This window comes from Perognathus longimembris, chromosome 19 (assembly GCF_023159225.1).
Source record: "Perognathus longimembris pacificus isolate PPM17 chromosome 19, ASM2315922v1, whole genome shotgun sequence".
In the NCBI taxonomy this organism is placed as follows: domain Eukaryota; kingdom Metazoa; phylum Chordata; class Mammalia; order Rodentia; family Heteromyidae; genus Perognathus; species Perognathus longimembris.
In genome coordinates, this window is record NC_063179.1 from 43873353 (window position 1) to 43896101 (window position 22749).

At 43.7% G+C, this 22749-nt stretch overlaps 1 protein-coding gene and 1 pseudogene across 1 annotated transcript in view; one reads left to right on the forward strand and one right to left on the reverse strand.

Annotated features, from left to right (window-relative positions):
• The window catches only part of Mccc2 (methylcrotonyl-CoA carboxylase subunit 2), a 53673-nt gene extending 31198 nt beyond the window's left edge, over positions 1-22475 (reverse strand). Inside the window, exons 1-6 of the mRNA XM_048368501.1 lie at positions 22260-22475; positions 19224-19290; positions 16554-16638; positions 13708-13809; positions 12268-12395; positions 8503-8615 (exon numbers count right to left, since the gene is read on the reverse strand). Of these exons, the coding sequence (XP_048224458.1) occupies positions 8503-8615; positions 12268-12395; positions 13708-13809; positions 16554-16638; positions 19224-19290; positions 22260-22388 (624 nt within the window). The 5' untranslated portion in view covers positions 22389-22475. The remainder of the gene's footprint in view (positions 1-8502; positions 8616-12267; positions 12396-13707; positions 13810-16553; positions 16639-19223; positions 19291-22259) is intronic.
• Positions 3031-3524, forward strand: LOC125367802 (annotated as a pseudogene).
• Positions 22476-22749: the final 274 nt, after the last annotated feature.

A 22749-nucleotide genomic window follows, 5' to 3' on the forward strand; every position in this document is an offset into this window, starting at 1 on the left:
ACACGAAGCCCTGGGTTCAATTCCTCAACAGCACATACCGAGAAAAAGCCAGAAGTGGAGCTGTGGCTCAAGTGGTAGAGTGCTAGCCTTGAGCAAAAAGAAGCCAGGGACAGTGCTCAGGCCCTGAGTCCAAGCCCCAGGACTGGCAAAAAATAGAACAAGCAAAATAAAATAAAATAAAAATAAAAAGCCATAAAACACAGCTCTTCATTCTATAGCAATCCAGAATGTAAGAACAATCTATCAACGTCACTGACTAGCACTGATTCTGTAGTACCCATACAGCAACCACATAGGTCTGAAATGCATGCAGAATGCAGTGTTCCTCTTACCCAGATCTAAGGCTTATTTTATCAGAATGCCTCAGCAGAATCCATGATTTCATCTTTCCCAAGCCATATACATCTTTATAATAGGATGAAATGCATTTTTAATTTTAGACTGCCTCAAAACAATTACAAAGTTTGAAACAAAGAAAAACAAGATAAGCTTCAAAAATTATACTGAGCTAGGCCAAAGAGAAAAGAGGAATGTAGGAGGAAGAGAGGGATTCTAGGGATAATTTTAAGTATATCTCCCAAAAGAAAAGCAAACAAACAGTAACTCAAAACAAAAAAGTGGGCTCAGTGGAAAGCGCTTACCTAGCAAGTACAATGTCCTGGGTTCGATTCCCAGTACCAAAAAAAGAAAAGAAAAAAAAAGTGAAAGGTCACAGAAGCACACTTAAACAAGGCCACATGACGAAAGTCTATTTCAGAAGGAACGGATTTTAGTAAAAGCAAAAACATCTTACTGCAGGCTCTTGCTGCAGATATAGAAAAGCTCACAGTAAAACAGTAAAAGAACTACTATACCAGATGAAAAGATTAATCTATAGCCCAGTGAACTATCACTAAGTTACTAAAAGGCATGATGATTTGTGTGTATATATAATTCCAGCTATTGGGGGAGGCAGAGGTCGGAACAACATGTCTGAGGCAAATGAACAAGACCCAATCCCAAAACCAAACTAAAAAGCCAGGCACCACTGGCTCACATCAATAAGCCTGGCTACTCAGGAGGCTGAGATTTGAGAATCATGTTTCCAGGCAATCCCAGGGCATGAAAGTCTAGAGACTCCTATCTCCAATGAACCACCAAAAAGCCAAAGTAGAACTGTGGCTCAAGTGGTAGAGTGCTAGCCTTGAGCAAAAGAGCTCAGGGACAGTGCCCAGGCCCTGGGTTCAAGCCCCAGGACTGGCACCACCCCCGCCCCCCCACAAAAAAGAAAACCCTAAAAGTGCTAGCCCAAGTGGTAGAGCACTTGCCTAGTAAGCAAAAAGTCCTAAATGTAATCCTCAGTACCAAAGCAAATATAAATGTTAACCTCAGAGTACACCGATAGCTGTCCATGTTTTTGTAGTAGAGAAATTATAGGAAACAACAGAGACGATTAAGAGACATACTCTTAGAAATAAGTGGATAAATGGATTTACAATGGACGAGATTAATAACATTAAAAAAACAAACAACAAACAACCTTGGAAAAGAGAATGGAATATGAGAAAGGAAGTAACTGGTCGCTGTCAAATGTATATATTACATAGTTAAGGGAGTTATGTCTTAGACCATTCTATAATACAATACTTGGGTACTTTATACAGAAAAGAGTTTAAATGGCTTACAGTTTTGGAGGCTCAAAGACAAAATCATGCAGCCCCATTTGTTTAGCCTCTGGTGAGGTTCTTCTAAATATGTCACAACACAGCAACAGTAAAAAGAGAGGACACAAGGCAAGACAAAGCAACAGACAGGCAATGACCCAGGCATTGTTTTACAATAACCCACCCTCAGGAACTAGCCCACAAAATATATGCACTCATTTCTTCCAAAGGCAATGTTTCCATGCCCTAACCACCTCCCACTAAGCCCCATCTCTTAAAGAGCCAATACTTAGCACTTGAGGATCAAGTCACACAAGGGACCTGAAAGGGACTTTGGAACTAAAATGGCTCCACTTTAGCTTAGCAGCCATTTTGTTGTTTAAAATTTTGCTAACCCCTTGCTTCACAGAACTGATGGAATTAACTCCACTCTATAGTTTGTTCAAAACAAGTATAGAAAACCAGTCTCCCGATAACAGAGCCTGGAAGTACAGGCCAGGTAGAAGTGCCCAATCAGCAAGAGGCATACGTATCCCCCCCTTGTCCCTGACCAGTGGTGATCAGGGTCAGTTTCCAGGCAGCTATGTGCCTGTGGCCATAGGTTTTTTCTTTGATAACAGGACCAGAACAGACAGCTGTAGAAGGTCACAGTCAATCACAAAGACCCAGGCCGGGGTTCCCCTAGCATGAGCCAATAGCAATTAAGATCAGCCCTTAGCATCTGAGATCTCGTGGGTCATGGTTTTTGCCTTTAAAAGTTAAGGCTAACTTAAGACTTGGGGGTGGGGTGGGGGTTGCTTCTACTCAGAAGTGGCCCTGGCCCATCAGTTTCATTCTCGATGCTTGGAGCAAAATAAAGCTCTGCTTAACTTTTGCATTTTATCAGACTTGTTCCTTTGTTCATGGACTTTCAAGACCAAGCTCCTAGCAATGAGCCTTTATTGACAAACCAAAGCCAAACCACAGCAAGAAGTCCTAAGAAACAGATTTATGTAATAAAGTATTACAATGTTTTTATCAAACAAATGCAACAGTGGTACTCACTAGACACTATACAGCTTGTAGGTGGAGATGGAAAGGAAAAAGTGGGAGAGAACAAGGGAAAGTATGACTTTGTCCAAAAAGAAATGTACTTTTAAACTGGGTACTGGTGGTTCACATCTGTAATCGTAGCTACTCAAGGAAACTGAGATCTAAGGATTGCAGCTCAAAGCCAGCCCGGACAGGAAAGTCTCTGAGACTCTTATTTCCAATTAACCACCAAAAAGTTAGAAGTGGAGCTGTATGTAGCTCAAGTATGTAGCTCAAGTGGCAGAGCATCAGCCTTGAGGGGGAAAAAAAAAAAACTACTCAGGCACAGCACTGAGGACCTGAGTTCAAGCCCTAGGACCAGCACCTATGGAAAGAAATCTCCCACTGGCTACTCTGAAAAGCCATCTTTGCACTGCTCCTGGTCTAGGATCCCCACAGCCTCTACCACAATGCACCTCCTCAGCCAATACCGACCTGGCAGCTTTCTCACCCAAGGCCCCAACTCTCGCTTTCTTTCTCCCTCGCTGCACGCCATCACCAGGGCGCCCCACCATGTTGGACGCGGCTGTGGACATGGACAGCAGCTCCGAGATCACCACCAAGGACTTGAAGGAGAAGAAGGAAGTTGTGGAGGAGGCAGAAAATGGAAGAGACGCTCCTGCCAGTGGGAATGCTAATGAGGAAAATGGGGAGCACGAGGGTGATGAAGAGGAGGAAGAGAAAGAGGGTGATGGTGAAGAGGATAGAAATTAAAATGAGGCTGAGGCAGACACAAGCAAATGGGCAGCTGAAGATGATGAAGATGATGATGTTGATACCAAGAGGCAGAAGACGGATAAGGATGAATAGACAGCAAAAAAAGGAGAACTAAAAAAAGGTCGCTGTGACCTATTCACTCTCCACTTCCCATCTCAGAATCTAAACATGGTCCCTTCGAGGAGAGAAGCCCGCCACCAAGCTCTCCACCACTCCACCAAAACCACAGAGAGACTCTGCAACAGGGGAAGCAAATACCAAAACTTCCAAGGCCCTGTTTTTTCCTTAAAAATACTTTTAAAAGAAATTTGTTTGTATTTTTTTATTTACAATTTATATTTTTATACATGTCGTTAGGGGTCAGCCATTTTTAATGCTCTCAGATGACCAAACCAGTCTTCAGAGCATTCCATCCTACTTCTGACTAGTCATTATACAAAGGAGAAAAAAAAAAAACAACCTGCAAAAACAACAGCAAAAAATCCTATTCTGAGCTAGATCTGGTAACTTGTTTTGTGTACGTACTGTACTATAAAGATGGTTAAAAAGGCCAAAGATGGATTCTTTTTTTTGCCTATGAAGTTGTCCAAACTTCATAAACCAGAATTTTTTTTTTTTTTTTTTTTTGGCTAGTCCTGGGCCTTGGACTCAGGGCCTGAGCACTGTCCCTGGCTTCTTCCCGCTCAAGGCTAGCACTCCGCCACTTGAGCCACAGCGCCGCTTCTGGCCGTTTTCTGTATATGTGGTGCTGGGGAATCGAACCTAGGGCCTCGTGTATCCGAGGCAGGCACTCTTGCCACTAGGCCATATCCCCAGCCCCCAGAATTTTATTTTACTGAGTTTTTCTAAAAAAAATAGAAATAAAGAAATATGGAAGTGGAGCTCTGGCTCAAAGTGGTAGAGTGCAAGCCTTGAGCAGAAGAACTCAGGGACAATGCCCAAGCCCTGAGTTGAAGTCCCACAACTGATGGGGGGGGGGAGGAAAAGAAGAGAAAGAAAACATATTTGGACTTCAAACATTCAGGCAGGAGGAGAAAGCAGAGAAAAGTCAAGGATGACATCAAAATTGTCACGTGTCAGCACTAGGAATGGAGGTTTGCAGTCTGCTCTCCACCGGGTATTGGCTGGGTGTCCTCTGATCCGTGTTAATACTCACACACATCTGCCTGTGAAGACCATCAAATCCCACAGCTGTGGCTTGTCCCACAGAAGTGTCTCCACTCCAAAGCCAGTCACAGGTAAAAGTCATCTATACGTCAATGACTGGTCATAAATGAAGGCTCACACGCTTGTGTCTCCTTGGGTTTAATTAATTATGAAGCATTATCCAGAGTTACAAATATTAAGTTTAGTAGTTATAAGATGGGAAAGGGATCAGAACAGACACTATGGAAACTAGTCTAGAATAATTAGAATTGTGGTGGTTTTCATTCTTTTTTTTTTCCAATCCTGGGGCTTGGACTCAGGGCCTGAGCACTGTCCCTGACTTCTTTTTGCTCAAGGCTAGCATTCTGCCTCTTGAGCCACAGCGCCACTTCCAGCTTTTTCTGTTTATGTGGTGCTGAGGAATGGTACCCAGGGTCTCATGAATGCTAGGCAAGCACTCTACCGCTAAGCCACATTCCCAGCCCCCATAGAAATGTTTTTTAATACCAAGAAATTCTCAATAATATAGGAGGGTAATCCCTTACCACACACTTCCTATTTAATTGAATGAAGTAGAAAAAAATAAACACAAGCCAGGCATGCAGATTTATGATCACACTTGTAATCCTACCTCTCAGAAGACTGAGATAGGTATAATCATGGTTCAAGACCAGTATGGGCCAAAAATCTGTGAGACACCCCCCCCCCCGCCAATCTCAACAATAGTTGGGGGCACAATGGTATATGTGTGTTATTTCAGCTACAGAGGAAGCTGAGATGGAGAGGATCAAAGTTCCAGGCCAGCCAGAGCAAAGCAAAGTGTGCAACACTCCATTCTCAATGGAAGAAGCTGGACATGGTGGTATGTGCCTACTATCCCAGCTGCAATGGGAAGGGTGTAGCGATCGAGTGCTATGCAGGTAGAGTCTTGAGAGTGAAAAGTGAGATCCTATCCCAAAATAACTAGGGTAAAAAAAAGTGCTTGAGTACAGTGTGGAAGAATTAATTTCTCTGACCAAGTGGAAGACTTAGCCTCGGCACAGTCACTTCAATGCCGCATCAGCATACTGACAGGCGCCTGGGAACATATTCCCAGCTAGAAGTTTCTTTGTGTCTGTGGGCCAAAGGATGCCGCCTTTTGTCAGGAGAATCTCCCCTTCCCCCATACAAAGTCTCCCTGAGGAGACTGGTTGGCACAGCTGCCTTTAGTGATAGTTACTCATTATAGATAGGATAGCTTCTTCTTAGCAAATAGCAAATTCCCTTCTCAATAATCAGGATAATTTCTTCCCATAGTAAACAGAAGTCTCCTTTAGGTGTATAGAGCCCTGGTTAAGGTCCGGAGCAAATAGTAGCTAGGTAGTAAATAGTTTAGCCCTAAATAAGTAAACTCTCTTTGAAGCAGTAAACATTTGTAGTAGATAAACTTCTGTGTAGGTTCCCTTCCTCCCAAAAATGGCATTCCTCAAATTCTTGCAATTATAATGGATAATATGCTGTGTTAACCTTTACCCTGAAAATTGTGAATTGATTTCTAATGATATATAAACCCTGGCCCTCCTGAAATAAAGTATGCATTGGTTCACTGGCCTTGTATCCCCCGTGTCCTGACTACGGCTGCAGTTCCCAGGTCCAACAGTACAGGAGTAAAACAAAACAAAAATAACAACAGTAAATAACAAATATAGCAGTGTCTCAGTTAAAGAAATATTGGTATTAAAATTATAGAAAAACAAACTAAAATAGGCAAAGCCAAGGCATTCATTCAAAGGACCATTCCATATCCTGGATTTTTTTTTATCATAGGTAGGTATTGCCTAGTCAAAAAATACATTCAGGGGCTGGGAGTATGGCCTAGTAGTAGAGTGCTTGCTCGTATACATGAAGCCCTGGGTTTGATTCCTCAACACCACAGATATAGAAAAAGGCCAGAAGTGGCACTGTGGCTTGAGTGACGGAGTGCTAGCCTTGAGCAAAAAGAAGCCAGGGACAGTACTCAGGCCCTGATTCCAAGGCCCAGGACTGGCAAAAAAAAAAAAAATATATATATATATATATAATCATATGTAATATATAATCATATATATTCATATATATTGTGCTGAGTTGGCCTTGAACAGAAATTGATAGTCATTTGTACAGGAGTAAATGCACTGTATTAAATATGTAGTCTTACCTGCATTGGTTTAATTACAGAAACTAATACTCTCCAAACAATGAAAAAAAGTATATTCACAGCTGAGGGCCAATGGCTCACACCTGTAATCCTAGCTACTCAGGAGGCTGAGCTCTGAGGACGGAAGTTCAAAGCCAGACCAAGTAATAAAGTCTAGGAGGCTCTTATTTCCAATTAATCACTTAAAAGGCAGAAGTGGAATTGTAGCTCAAATGGAAGAGCACTAGCATGGAGCCAAAAAGCTCAGGAACAGTGCCCAGGGCCCTGAGTTCAAGCCCTAGGACTGGCACAAGAAATAAATAAATAATAATATTCACTACTCATCTTTGAAAGAATAAATCAGAGACAGGCATCAGTGGCTCACACCTATAATCCTAGTTACTAAGGATGCTGAGCCCTGACAACCTTGGTTTGGAGCCACACAGGGAAGACAAATCCTGAAGAATCTGATCTCCAACAAACAAGCAAATAACAGAAGTGGAGGGTAGCTCAAGTGGTACAATGCCCACTATGAAAAAAATGTGAGGAAGAGTACAAAGGCCCTGAGTTCAAGTCCCAGTACTGGCATTTTTTTAAAAAGCACTCAAAAAGGGTGGGGTAGGAAAAAGAAAGGGTACACAAATGGAAAGGAAAAGAGGGGGAAAATGTAGTCAATCATTCAATGTATCTCATGCAAAATTAAGAGGGAAGGGGCTGGAAGTATGGTCTAGTGGTGAGTGATGTGCTTGCCTCATATACATGAAGCCCTGGGTTCGATTCCTCAGCACCACATATATAGAAAAAGCCAGAAGTGGCACTGTGGCTCAAGAGGTAGAGCACTAGCCTTGAGCAAAAAGAAGCCAGGGACAGTGCTCAGACCCTGAGTTCAAGCCCCAGGACTGGCAAAAACAACAAAATAAAACAAAATTAAGAGGGAAGGGGTAGACAAGCCGAGGGATGAGTGAGAATATTGACAGGGTGCCACTGATATTCAAGATATCTTGAACACAATATATCACAATATTTCCCAAACTGCTGTTAAATGGCAACTCCTTTGTACAACTACTTAAAAGATAATAAAAAAATTAAAAAACAGAAAATAAGCACCAGGAAATGGGTACTTGGACGGATGAGGTCAAGGAGAGGGATAAATGAATGAAGAAAAGGGGGGGAGGGAAATGCAGTAAAAAGTTCAATGCATATTCAAGGAAATTAAGAATGAAGGAAGGGGTGGGTTGGGAGGGATGGGTAAGAACATTGAAAGGGGTGACACTGATCAAGACACATTACATTCACAAACTCCTTTGCTGAACGGCAACTCCTTGAGTAGCTAAGGTTACAGGCATGAGTCACAGACACCCAGTTTCTTCTATGTTTTTACTAAAATTATCTTTGAGCTTTATCTATGTTGATCAATGTAGTTTTAGTTCACTGGTTTTAAATCATTACTAATCTCACACTGATAGACACTTACATTATTTAATTTTTGCTCTAATACTCAGTGGTACCATGAACTTATTTTGGCATATATCTCATGTATACCAAAGTTTCCCTGCACTAGTTTTCTTGTATAGTCATAGAAAAAACCTTTATTACAGAAAGAACTATTTCTATAATTAACAAAAGGTCATAACTGAAGATAAGCAACCTTAAGATGTGGGAAGAGATTATGTTGCATATTAAATCCTGTTATATTTAAGTTATCCTGGAGTACATAATTAGCAAAGACACATGGAGTACAAAAAATACACCTCATTAATGAGAAATTACCTGTGTGATGTTCTTAGAAGACATAATTGCCTGATTGTAGAATATGCGGCCAAAGTGATCTCGATCTGGGAACGTATCTGCTTGTCGAGGTAAATTGGCCCCTCCTGAATCAACTGAACAAGGAAAATGAGAAAAATATAAACATCTCTGAGTAAAATACAAAGGGTATGTGTATCAGTGACAGCATGGATTCACAACACCTTACCCTAGCTTTGAAAACATTCTAGTCTTTCTCTAATCCAAGTACAGCCCAGAAGACTTATTTCTTTGTCCTCAAACCCAGTAGGCATTCCTTTGTCCAAACTTCCACATCAGTTGTTTAGGACATTCTGTCCTGTAAGGACCAATGAAAGATCCAGAAACTAAATTCTTAGCCAGTTAAGCTAAAAAAAAAGTATCGTTCCCTCTTTTAAACAATACAGAAAAACAAAATGCTGGTGGCTCAAGCCTAAAATCCTAGCTATTGAGGCAGCTGAGAAAATTCAAATACAGCTTAGGCAGAAAAGTCCATGAGACTCTTATCTCTAACCAGCAAAAAAGGCAGAGCAGTGGTATAACTTAAGTAGCAGAGCTCCAGACTTCAGTGACAAAAACAAGCAAGAACTCAAGAAATAGAATTCAAGCCCCAGTGCTGACAGACAGACACACATTTCTCACACAGATAAAATCTACAGAATTCATATGGTAAGTATATATTGCTTTCTGATACTGGTTTACTTTATTCAAGATAAGAATGGCAGCTATCACTCAGGAGACTGAGACGGGAAGATCATGAGAGTCAAGGTCCATCTGGGTACACAACCAGTTTGCGACCAAACAGCTATATAGAGTGAGACCTTGTTTCAAAAATAGGAGAGACGGGAGGAGGGGGGAAGAGGGAAATAGAGGAGGGAGTTTAGGAGGGTGATAGGGAGGGAAAGAATTGATTGGAATATACTGTAAACTTGTGTGGATATGTAACTATGAAATCTCCATCTGTTCCTTTTAAAAAGGAAAAAGAGGACCAGTCAAAAATTCAAACTATAGCTTGCACTTCACATGAGTGTGAATACAGTGTGATCTCTGCCTTGGTCCCTTGCCCCTGAAATAAAGATAAGAGTAGCTAACCCATGTAGACATTATCAGGAAGACTTGAAACAAGAGATGGAAAGCACTTAGTTCAGCACCTGTTCTAAACATTGTATATCAAGGTTTAAAACTGTTAGCTAGTCTTACACCACTGTCTTTACTTCCTGTCTCCAGTTAATTCTGAACTCACTGGAGACACATACCATGCAACACTCTTCCCCTGTCCACTGTAGGGGCTCACACATTACCTACAAGCAGCTGCACCTCACTTGCTATTTTCCTTTTTTTGTCATACTAAGATGTGAACAGGCACTAGCCCTTTTTGCTTTCCTTAGGCTTGCATAAATGAATATGCATAAAGTGTCATCAAACTAAATCAATACCTAAAAAGGACCAATTTTAAACTTCTTTGCTTTTTGGTTCTTTCTGAATTATCTCTGATTTAAAGATACTTTATTTTCAATTTGCTTTCAATGAAATTTTACTTGAAATTACATTTGGTCTAATTATTATATCCCAAGTTCAAATGAGACTCCAAGACCCTCAGTTAATAGGAGCTAGGAACGTTATTCAACCAATCTGCCTCTCACTATCGAGATAGTAAAAGCAGGCTCCTTGCTTAGGGTAGGGTAGGTTTTTATGAATGGAGATTATATAGGCAGGCCATGCAAGATCCATGTATTACAATTTCATTGGTGCTGACTCAGTGACCTTTGAATTCATTTGTTCTTTTACATAAACATCAGGTGTATGGCTTGCAATAGGCTGCCTGTAGTGGCGCCATACCGTGTCTATTCCTTTTTGGTGGGCAATGGCGTCACTGGCTCCTGTTGTTGGGGTCAGCAAGCAGAACTTAGCCTGGAGTTATAGACACAAAACACGGACTGGGTCAGCATGGCCATTTCTCACTTTATAAAAACCAAAATATAGTCTAAAAGCAAAATACAGACTTGAATAGGGGCAGTATTTTCTTACAGATGACCCTCATTAGCTTTTTCTTTAAAACATAACAACTGTGTTAGCAGGACTTTCTGGCTAATACGGCAGCTCAGGACAGCTGGTGACAAACTTCCAGGTTGTCAGTGACCCTCTAAGAAGCTGTCGGCTCCAGGAACTTGAGGGAGGGAGAGATGCTACTTTGCTTTTAGCAAGGATGGGAAATTTTGCCTTTAATATTCGGCCCTATTTCTGATGTCCTATTTATAATCTTTCATTAGTCAATCTTATAATGAACTAAAACAAGCAAACTGGGTACAGAAGCTAAAATGGCGGTTAGCACTTCCTTTAGAATGGGGTGGTCCACGTGTGACTGGGTTCCACACTATTTATCTCAAATTACCTAGCACTAACATAGTACCTGGCCTTTAAATCCACAAAAATTAACTTTGTCTAAGCTATGCTCCAGTGGCTCACACCTGTGATCCTCTAGCTCCTTAGGAGGCTGAGATCCAAGGATCAAGGTTCAAAGCCTGTCTGGTAGAAAAGTGAAGCTATGGCTGAAGTGGTAAACCTTTAGCCTGAGTTAAGCAGCTCAGGGACAGTACCCAGGCCCTGAGTTCAAACACAAAAAAATCCACACATGTATTTAAAAAATGCACATGCACACACACACACACACACACACACACGTGTACACAAAGATTTTTTGGTGCCAGTACCAGGCCTTGAACTAGTGCCTGGTCACTGCCCCAGAGCTTTCTGCTCGAAGCTCGTGCTCTACCACTTGATCCACAGCTCTACTTGCACATTTTTGTTGGTTAATCGGAGGTAAGAATCTCTCTGGTTTGTCTACCTGGGCTGGCTTCACACTGTGATCCTCAGATCTCAGCCTCCTGAGGAGCTACGATTACAGATGTGTGCCACCAGCCCTCAGCTCGTGCACCACCAAAATATTAACAGAGGTTATTCTTCAGTGATGTTTCTGAGTACTTCTTCGTTCCCCCCAGAGTTTTCAGTAAACAACATGCATTTTCTAAAGACAAGAGAATCTTATAACAGTGAGTTTTTTAAACACCATCTGAGCCAGGCGCTGGTGGCCCATGCCAGTAATCCTAGCTACTCATGAGTCTGAGATCTGAGGACTGCCATTCAAAGCCAGCTCAGGCAGGAAATTCCCTGAGACTTTTACCTCCAATCAACCACCAAAAATACAGAAGTAGAACTGTGGCTCAAAATTATAGAACAGTAATGGCCTTGAGCACAAAAGCTCAGGGAGAGCACCCAGGCCCTGAGTTCAATCAAGTCCCATAACCAACAGACAAAAAAAAAAAAAAAAAGAAAGAAAGAAAGAAAGAAAGAAAAAGCTAATGTTGGGCTTTGGTGGATCACATCTGTAATTCTAGCTACTCCAGAGGTGGAGACATGAGGATCATGGTTCAAAGCCATCCCACACTTGCAGAGTCCATGAGACTCTTATCTCCACTTAACTATCAAAAAGCCAGAAATGAAGCTGTGGCTCAAAGTGATAGACAAAGTGGTAGAGCACGAGCAAAAAGAGCTTTAGGGTCAGGCCCCAGGCCCTGAGTTCAAGCCATACCACTAACCAAAAAAAAAACCAACTCAGTGATAGCAATCAGGCTCAGCACCAAAAAAAAAAACAAAAAGAAAGAAAGAAAAGAAAAGAAAACAGATGATGTTCTGCATGCAGTCTTGAATTTTGCCAGGTAGCAATAGTTTACTGCACAACTTGTGACTTGCCCAAGTAGATGCAGGGGAGCCTGTTCTGCAGTGCAATTTCTTGTGCCCGGACATGTTTTTTCACAGTTATTGGGTAGTAGGAGCCTCCCTTGACAGTGGCATCATTGGCAACAATCATGCATTCGACTCTGTAAGGCATTAGAAAAAGTACATTGGAAGGAGAATGAGAGATCTCTTCAAAATTAAAAACCACTCTAAGACACCAATAGAACTTTCATTTTCTACTGCACATCACTAATTACAGTACAGCAAGTTTGCACCATGACTCATATATCATTCCTACAATATAGAATGACTACTTGGAACAAGTTTACAAATTTATAATTTTAAAAAGAGTCATCAAGGCTGAGAATGGGGCTTAGTGGTAGAGTGCTTGCCCAGCATGCATGAAGCCCTGGGTTCGATTCCTCAGCACCACATAAAGAAAAAAAGCCAGAACTGGTACTGTGGCTCAAGTGGTGGTAGAGTGCTAGCTTTGAGCAAAAGAAGCTCAGGAGCAGTGCCCAAGGCCCTGAGTTCAAGTCCCCAGGACTGGCAAAAAAAAGAGTCAACAATCAGTCTTCTATTAGAAGAACACCCTAAGCTACAGCTCATAATGGCTTTCACAGTTCTGAGATCAAGACAGGCACAACAGTCTTTACACACTGCCTAGCACAGTACCTATATAATAAAGGTGATATCAAATAAAAAGCATATGCAAATAAACAACAATGGGCAAACTGGATTCCTAAGTCTAAGCTGGTTCTCCTCCAACTTTAGCATCCAAACTCTTGCTGGGTTCCTTGAAAGAGATTGCTACCCTTTGGGCTTCTGACTTAGCACATCTGAAGACCATCTATAAATGTTTCTCTAACCAGTTCCCAGGTCATGCTAAAACTGTTAGAACTACTCCCCTAACACCACGGTTTCTAATGTTAGATGTGCAAATGACCACGAGACAGCACCTGGAGAGTCTTAGGAAGTCAATATGCCAAGTCCACACCCTCAGACTACAATGTAGCAAAAAGAACTGAACCAAGAGACCTTTGCTGAGTTTTTGTTGCAAGTACCAGAGTTTGAACTCAGGATCTCTCCCTTACTCAACTTGTTTGTTCAGCTGGCACTCTATCACTGGAGCCACACTTCTAATCCTGGTTATTTTAGAGCCTGGATTTTCTACTTGGACTGGCCTGAAACAAAAATCCTTTCATCTCAGTCTGCTGCTAGAATTATAGGCACGAATCACTGGCTTCCAGCTGCTGAAGGTCCTTTGCCCTTCTATATTTTGTCTCTTAAAGCTCTACAAATTTAATACAGGTCTGTCTGAGTAGGATCTCAGGACCTAAATAAAATATGGCACATGGAACTTGCATGTTATTGTACAAAATGAGTTCTGGATCCCTACATCTTATGAAAGTCTTCCTCCTGCCCTGTATTACTGAGCACAGGCAAAATACTCACCCAGAGACTCTCCCAATACCGGTGATGATGCCACCCGCAGGGACTTCCTCATTACCATATAACTGGTAGCCTGCAAACTGGGACAATTCCAGAAAGGGAGACCTGAAAGGAGGGAAGGATGTGACTGAAATTAAATTCACTATGCATGTTATATTATAAAATCCACAAAATGGCTATAAAGTCTTTGTTTGGTATTTACAGGGTAGTCATACAATAAATGTGTTAGCATAGGAAGAGAATAACGGCTAACATTTACATGGCACCACACACCAGGCTCTCTTGGAAGGGCTTCGTAAGTCCTAACTCATTTACTCATGAGGAAACTAAAAGCACAGATTAAAGCTGGAGGTGGATGTGTGGTTCCAGTAGTAGAAAAAGACAAGCAAGAGTGTGCAGCCCTGAACTCAAGCCCAATACCTGCACCAACAAAAACAAAAAAGCCACTTGTTGACAGTCCCATGGCTAGCAGGGCACCAGGTACTTAACCACCATTGTACTGCAGGGTTCTACCTCTCGCAGACATGTTCCAAACACATTATATGGGAGAAAGGAAGCCCTAGAACACCAAAGTCTGACTACTAACCACTTTTTAAAAAGTTAAAATCACTTAGCTGGGTGCCAGTGGCTCACAGCTGTAATACTAACTACTCTAGAGGATGAGATTTAAGGCTGTGTTTTGAAGCCAGCCTGGCTGGGAAGTCCACAGATTTCTTATCTACAATTAACTATCAAAAAGCCAGAAGTAAGTAGGCACTGGGAGCTCACGCCTACAATCCTAGCTCCTCAGGAGACTGAGATCTAAAAATCATGCCTTGAAACCAGCCTAGGCAGGGAAGTCCATGAGAGACTATCTCCAATTAGCCACCAAAAAAGCCAGAAGTAGAACTATGGCTCAAGTGGTTAGAGTGCTAGTCTTGAGCGCAGCAGCGTTAGGGATAGTGCCCAGGTCCTGAGTTCAAGCCTCATGACTGGCACACACAGACATAAAAAAGTTGGGAGGAGAGCTGAGATTCAAGTGGTAGAGCACTGTGCTTGAGTGAAAAAGCTAAGTGATAGCACCCAACACAATACCTGAGTTCAAGTCCCAGTACAGACACAGACACAGACACAGACAGACACACACACACACACCTTCTTTAAAACCACAGAAAGAAGTATGTGGTACATGGGGCTACAGGAGTTAAAAAGATTTCTCTTCAGAGTAGATTGAGGGCTGTTTCCTGAGTAAAACTCCAGAACCCCAGCCTCACCGGCTCCTCCCGACCCTCTAGCTGGTCTTCTACCCTGCCGCCCAAAGCAACCAACCAGGAGCCAGACCACGCAGACTGTGCCTCTTACAATACAGGGGCCTATCGCCCAACCACAAGGCTTCATCTGAACAACACAACTTCAGGAGGTAATTTTGTCATCCACAAATACCACAGCCTGTCTGAACAAAAGCTGAGATGGCCAGTGTTCACTCGGTGATACAAATGGGACCGCTACTGTAAACATCATCATGCAGTTACATGACTGCTTAAGACAGGAAGATCATACCACTACAATAGCTTCCTACTTCTCCCAGGTAAGAACCAAAGTTTTTACAACAGCTTACGGGTGCTGTGAAATCTTACCCCACCTCCTCCTACTCTACTATCCACTCCACTCACACTTAAGTGTATACTCAAAACACTCCCACCACAGTGCCTCTGCACACTGGCTGTGTTCCGATATTGTACAAGGCTCTCTCCCTGCTACAAATCTTTGCTGAAATGTTACATTCTCAATGAGGCCTATCTTAACCACACTATGTGTAACTGTAACTTCCTGGAGTCATCCTCTCTCTCACCCTGGCCCATTTCTTTTTTTCCCATAAAAGCTGTCACATTTAAAACTTAAGATGGTCATTACTTTCTATTTCCCAGCTACAATGTAAGCTCCAGCAGAGAAAAGATCTTGGTCTATTGAGGTTTTGTTGTTGTTTCTTTGTGCCAGTCTTGGAGCTTGAACTCAGGGCCCGGGGGCTGTCCTTGGGCTTTTGTGCTCAAGGCTAGTGCTCTATCACTTGAGCCACATCGCCACTTTCAACTTTTTTGGTGATTAATTGGAGATAAGAGTATAGGGAACTTTCCTGTCCAAGCTGGCTTCAAACTGCTATACTCAGATCTCAGGCTCCTGAGTAGCTAGGATTAGTAGCTAGGATTACTAGGATTACCTAGCTTCTTTGTTTTGTTCACGGATGCTTCACTAGTGTATGAGTACCTGACACATAGTAGGTACCTCAGTAAATACTTGAATCTTATAAGAACCAAACTCAAAATAATTTACTCAGAGAAGGACTTAAGGCTGGGGATATGGCCTAGTGGCAAGAGTGCTTGCCTTGTATACATGAAGCCCTGAGTTCGATTCCTCAGCAGCACATATATAGAAAATGGCCAGAAGTGGTGCTGTGGCTCAAGTGGTAGAGTGCTAGCCTTGAACAAAAAGAGGCCAGGGACAGTACTCAGGCCCTGAGTTCAAGCCCAGGACTGACAAAAAAAAAAAAAATAAGAGAGAGAGAGAGAAGGGCTTAATATTATATGGACTAACAAAGGGTGAACCAATTCAACATTGATACTCATAGACACTATATTGGAAATGAACTTTACAACTGGGGGCGGTAAGAGTCCAGATGGGTAAAAAGTGGGGAAAAAATGAGGGAAAGGGTAGCATTGTTCAAAAAGAAATGTACTCATTACCTGACTTATGTAACTGTAACCCCTCAGTACATTAACTTTACAATAAAATTTAAACTTAAAAATATATATAAATATATTAAGCACATGGACTACAGAACATCCTTAGTGAGTACATGCGTAGGTACCAACCCTGGGTCTATAAGGTTGTCGATTCTGTCTCTGGGGAGCAGCTTTCCTCTTGCTGTGTGCCGAGCTCGAGCTTTCTCACTCCCTCCTATGATAAAAACAAGATTACATGGGATCACATGACACAAGCTAAGGCCTCCATTTAGCTTACTGCCAGAAAAGACAGAATGCACAATCTAAAATACAAAACTTTGAAAAGTCAAGTATGTGTGAGAAGCAGCTAATTTTTCAGGTCATTCATTTATTCCCTGCTAACAATCTTTTGAAGAGACTTGGTGTTTTTAAAAAATAATAATAAAACATCTATCTCTGATTCTTGAGTATATTATATATGTTCAGTTACTAAGTTACCTAAAGAAATTACAGCCAGGCTGGGAATGTAGCTTAGTGATAGAGTGCTTGCATAGCATGAAGGAAACCCTGGGTTCGATTCCTCAGCACCACATAAACAGAAAGAGCCAGAAGTGGCGCTGTGGCTCAAGTGACAGAGTGCTAGCCTTGAGCAAAGAAGTTCAGGGACAGTGCTCAGGCCCTGAATCCAAGCCCCAGACTGGCAGGAAAGAGGAGGGGAGGGAAGAAGAGAAAGAGAAAGGGAAAGGGAAAGGGAAAGGGGAAGGGGAAGGGAACGGGAAAGGGAAAAGGAAGAAATTACAGCCAGACACTGGTGACACTGGTGACTCAATGCCATAATCCTAGATATTCAGGAGGCTGAGATCTGGAGGTTATGGTTCAAAGCCAGTCCTAGTAGAAAAGTCCTCGAGATCTTATGCTACTTCTACTGTGCTATGTGCACATACAAACTTTGTATTCCATTTAAAAATGTCTCCAAAAAGACCACACAGTCTTATCTGTGGGTCATTAAAAGCCCCCTGCTTCTTCCACCAAAACAATTTGCGTTTCTTTTATGTCCACAAAGTTATTACTCAAATAAAAACAAAGCACTCCTAAATTTATCAAAACACAGCCCTTCTGTTTTGATAAATTAACTTGTATTAAAATCCTTAGCTTTGGCTATTGTAAATGCCACTGCAGGAATAATCCTCTTCCCAACTACAGAAAGGACTTCACTCCTCTTGTAATTCTACCTGTTCAAACAGGGACAAAGGAGATCAACAATTATAGAGGGCTGGAAGAAACCAGAACCAAAGGCAGCAAAGAGGAACAAAGGGCAGAGCAGAAAAGAGGACAAGAGTCACCTTAATCATTGGCAATCTTTTTATCGCAAGTTCTCTCCTGTGAAACACCCACTCCTTCATTCTGTCTGAAAACCACCTAGGACTCCTGTTTATAATTTATCATTTATAAAACTGGTATAAAAGTATTGTTGACTTTCCTACAGGACAGGCTCCTCTTGTAGAAATGAAAATATCTGTTACTCTCTTTCTCTGAGGACTTTTTATAAAGATAAGGTAACTGATTACTGGCAGGTGGACTGAGGTCATCTAAAGCGGCCTGTTCACTGGTAGAGTCTATTAAGGTCCTGTATAGAATTTCAAGAATGGTCTGGACTGGTTTGTTGTTTTAATACCAAAGAATTGTGGTTAAATCATATAATCACTCCAGTAATTTTCTAGAATTTTTCAGCCCATGCTTAAATTTCACATTTGAAGTTGAGACTGAGTTTGTGAAGTATATTCTCTTAAACACATAGTTGTCTTCTTTTGGATTAACAGATTCATTAAAATAGGGAAAAAGAGAAAGTAAATGTATTTGGAATGTCTTGGTCTCTTTTTTTTTTTTTTTTTTTGCCACTCCTGGGGCTTGGACTCAGGGCCTGAGCACTGTCCCTGGCTTCTTTTTGCTCAAGGCTAGCACTCTGCCACTTGAGCCACAGCGCCACTTCTGGCCATTTTCTATATATGTGGTGCTGGGGAATCGAACCTAGGGCCTCATGTATACAAGGCAAGCTCTCTCGCCACTAGGCCATATCCCCAGCCCACTTGGTCTCTTTTTACTGTAGCAATTTAGTCAAAAATTAATTGAAGTTCTAAAAGTTACCATGACATAAACAGACAACCCAGTGGGAACCGCTGAAGCAAAGATGTTATTCACATAGTAGTAACTGCTCCCTTTCTATCTGTCAGGGTATTAGGGAGAATTTATACATGTATGTATCTATTTAATCCACCTTCAAATGGCTACACAATGTAAGGAGACTGTTTTTTAAGACGAAGGCTATAAACTTAATATAGCTCTTTCCACCTTAGGTTCTTAACATATAACACACTGTGTTCCTGGCTACTCAGGAGGCTGATCTGAGGATCACAGTTCAAAGCCAGCCCACTCTGAAAAGTCCAATAAGACTTCAATTAACCAGCACAAAGCCTGAAGTGGAGCTGTGGCTCAAGTGGTAGAATGTCAGCTTTGAATAAAAAAGGATAAGGAACAGTGCCCAGGCACTGCGTTCAAACCCCAGAACTGGCACAATCACACACAGAAAAAGTACGTAGGAGAAGTGTGTGTAAGCCACATGTAAACATTAAATCATTATACATACAGGATTTGGCCACTTTGGGTTATCTTGTGAGTCTCCCATAGACACTAAGGGTTGATTGTACTAACTAAAACAAAAACGTTTAAGAATCAAAAGCTTAATGCTACCAGTTTTTCCTAAAGCAAGTATTGTAAGGAACAGCTAAACTAAAAGTATAGAGTGAAGAATGGTATGCTCACCTAGTTGGATATACTGGGCACGTTCATGGAGTTGATTCACTAGTGCTTTCATCTGCTCGTAGTTCTCCTACAACAAAGGGAAGGAAAACAGAACCTCTAGAAAGCAATACCAAAATAAAGGTCAAGAAACACACCAAGGATGGAGCTGTGGCTTTGTGGTAAACCACTTGCCTGGCAAGGCTCCAGATTCGATCTCCAGCACTGAAGAAAAGAACAGGAAGAAAAAAAAAAGAAGGGGGGCTGGGGATATAGCCTAGTGGCAAGAGTGCCTGCCTCGGATACACGAGGCCCTAGGTTCGATTCCCCAGCACCACATATACAGAAAACGGCCAGAAGCAGCGCTGTGGCTCAAGTGGCAGAGTGCTAGCCTTGAGCGGGAAGAAGCCAGGGACAGTGCTCAGGCCCTGAGTCCAAGGCCCAGGACTGGCCAAAAAAAAAAAAAAAAAAAAAAAAGAAGGGGAATGCAAAGGGGAGACAGGAAGAATGGAGAGGAGAAGGGGGGGCGGGAAAGAAACACACCAATCTGTGCCATGTCCGGATGACCCGCACCCTAAGCCTCCTCCAACGACACAGCCTCCACATGGGGATGCTCTACCCTGTAGAAAAGACTAATTCTTGCCCATCTTTATGGATCTCTTTACCACCGTCCCGCCCCACTGTGCTCCACCTCGAAGAATCTCAACTTTCTTCTAATGTCTGACAGAGCTTAAGTCATTGTATCAACTCCAAGCAGAAGCTTTAAGAAAAAACAAGTGGGCTGGGAACATGGACTAGTGGTAAAGTGCTTGCCTGGTATATATGAAGCCCTGGGTTCGATTCCTCAGCACCACATATATAGAAAAAGCCAGAAGTGGCGCTGTAGCTCAAGTGGTAGAGTGCTAGCCTTAAGCAAAAAGAAGCCAGGGACAGTGCTCAGGCCCGGAAGCCATGCCCCAGGACTGGCAACAAAAACAAAACAAAGATAAAAGGTTTAAAAAAGAGAAAACAAGTGTTTCCAGACTCTACAAAGAGTATCCCTCCTTCAGTTTGGTTCCAAGAATAAGAAACAAGTACAACAGACCTGGGACTGCCTCAAGCAGATCTTCCAGAACCAAGCCTTTAACAGATATAACTGTGGTAAAGTTGTCCTTTGATTTAAAGATTTAACCTTTGTAATTTTATCCTATGACAAGTCATAGTAACGCAGGTATTTGCTCACAGCTGAGTATAACTGACAGGTGAGATTGTTACAAAGCACATACTAATAAAATATAACACAATTCACAAATACCTTCCTTCTCTTCTGTCTGGTCCTATCAACTTCTTTGTATCTATCTTTGAGACTATGCTTTACCTCAACACCTTCCCGTTGGGAACCTCATGATCATCTATGATTCTCAGTCCTTCCCTCCCCCTCCTTTCAGTCATTAATTCCCACTCCTCTAACAGACCTGCCTAGCTCAAAGCCCTATAACCTCAAGACTCAAGTCCTGCAATTTGTCAACTAACTTTTGTCTCTTCCCTCCACCAATCCATCCTCCACCTGCCACACTGATGATGCTACCACACGGAAGGAACATGCCACTTTTCTATGTAAAGAACTCTCAATGTAAATGCCACCTTTGCATGCAAGGTCCTTCTGTATATAGCTGTTCATCCATCCCATTTAGACACTATTCCACGAATCCCATGCCAGTCCAAGTCCTCATCCTCACCATAACCTATGTTTAAAATGGAGTTTTGATGGGGCTGGGGATATAGCCTAGCGGCAAGAGTGCCTGCCTCAGATACACGAGGCCCTAGGTTCGATTCCCCAGCACCACATATACAGAAAACGGCCAGAAGCGGCGCTGTGGCTCAAGTGGCAGAGTGCTAGCCTTGAGCGGGAAGAAGCCAGGGACAGTGCTCAGGCCCTGAGTCCAAGGCCCAGGACTGGCAAAAAAAAAAAAAATGGAGTTTTGATATGCTGCTCAGGTTTCCCCCAACCTCCCAGCTTAAAGATCCTCCTGTGTCTATCTCCTCACTGCTGGAACTATAGGCATACACCATCATGTCCAGTTGACACAGTTCAATATTTGTTCTGTGGCGCTGGGCATCAAGTCTAGGGCCTTGGGCATGCTAGGCAAACACTAGCACTGTTTGTTATATCCCCAGCAGTTCATGTACTTTACTAGTCCAGTAGAAGTATAACCACATTCCTGTACTTTCCTTGATTTCTTCTCTGGCTTCCATCCTGTACCCTGAACTTGGACACCTCTTCTCCAACCAAGATCCTCTCATCCGTTACTTCCTACCTGTAGCTTTCTATGCCCACCTTTTCAAGCTTTAGATGTCTCTTCCCATATGAAGCTATCATTTCTCCATCATTTCCCCACCCCCAAATTGTAAACTTCATTCTTACATTAACTATACCAAATACCCGCCTAGATAACAGCAACTAGCTTATAGGTTGTTGGGGGGGGGGGGTGTTGTTGTTTTGCGTTGTTTTGTTGGCCAGTCCTGGGCCTTGGACTCAGGGCCTGAGCACTGTCCCTGGCTTCTCTTTGCTCAAGGCTAGCACTCTGCCACTTGAGCCACAGCGCCACTTCTGGCGTTTCTGTTTTATGTGGTGCTGAGGAATCGAACCCAGGGCTTCAGGTATACAAGGCGAGCACTCTACCACTAGGCCACATTCCCAGCCCAGTACAGAGAGTTGAGTCAAACCTTCTCACACCACTGTGCCACTTGAAGGTTTCGGCTATTGGCTGCAGGGCAGACTGCGGTTTTCCAGCTCGTTTCGCAACGTGTGCGCCACCGTGACCTCGTGAACTCCTGTGGGGCCGACACCGCGGTGACCCCCCACCCGCCCCGACGGAGCCTCAAACCGGGGGCGACAAGCACAACCTCGGCCCCCGAGGGGCGCTGCGAGGCACCGGCGGGTTCCCGCTGGCACGCGTCCCCGCACCGCCGCAGGAAGGTAGGCAGTGCGCGGGCTCCGCCTCGGGCTGCCCCCGGCGCCCCCCCGGCGCCCCCCCCGGCCCCTGCCCCCCCACCCCCGGCGGCGCGCGCCCGGCCTACCTGGTACGCCTCAGAGGCCGCGTCCAGCCGGGTGGCCAGCGGGGCGGCCGCGTCCCCGTGGTAGGAGCGCGGCCCGCGGGCGGCGGCACGGAGGCAGGGCCGCAGGGCGAGCTTCCGGGCGGCCCACATGGCGAGGCCGGTCCGCGCACGGCTGCGGAGGAGCGCGGGGGGCCGCCGGGGCGCGGCGAAGGCCGGCTCCCGACGAGAACCGCGGCGGCCGCGTCCACAAACCGCCGCCGCGCCGCCGGCCGCAAGCAGACGCTCCAGGGGGGCGGGCGCCGTCGCGCCTTCCGGAGCAGAGTTCGCGACCCGAGCGTGGGCAGCCCGCGACTTCCGGGGTCCCGGCGTGGGACCCGCGGAGCACCGTGCGCACGTGCGAGCGCCCGCAGCCTCCCATTGGTCGGCGGGGCGTGCCACGCCCCCCCAGCCCAGCCAATAGGAGCAGAGGAGGAGCAGGGGCGGGCCGAGGGCCTGGCGGTAGCGTGCTGGC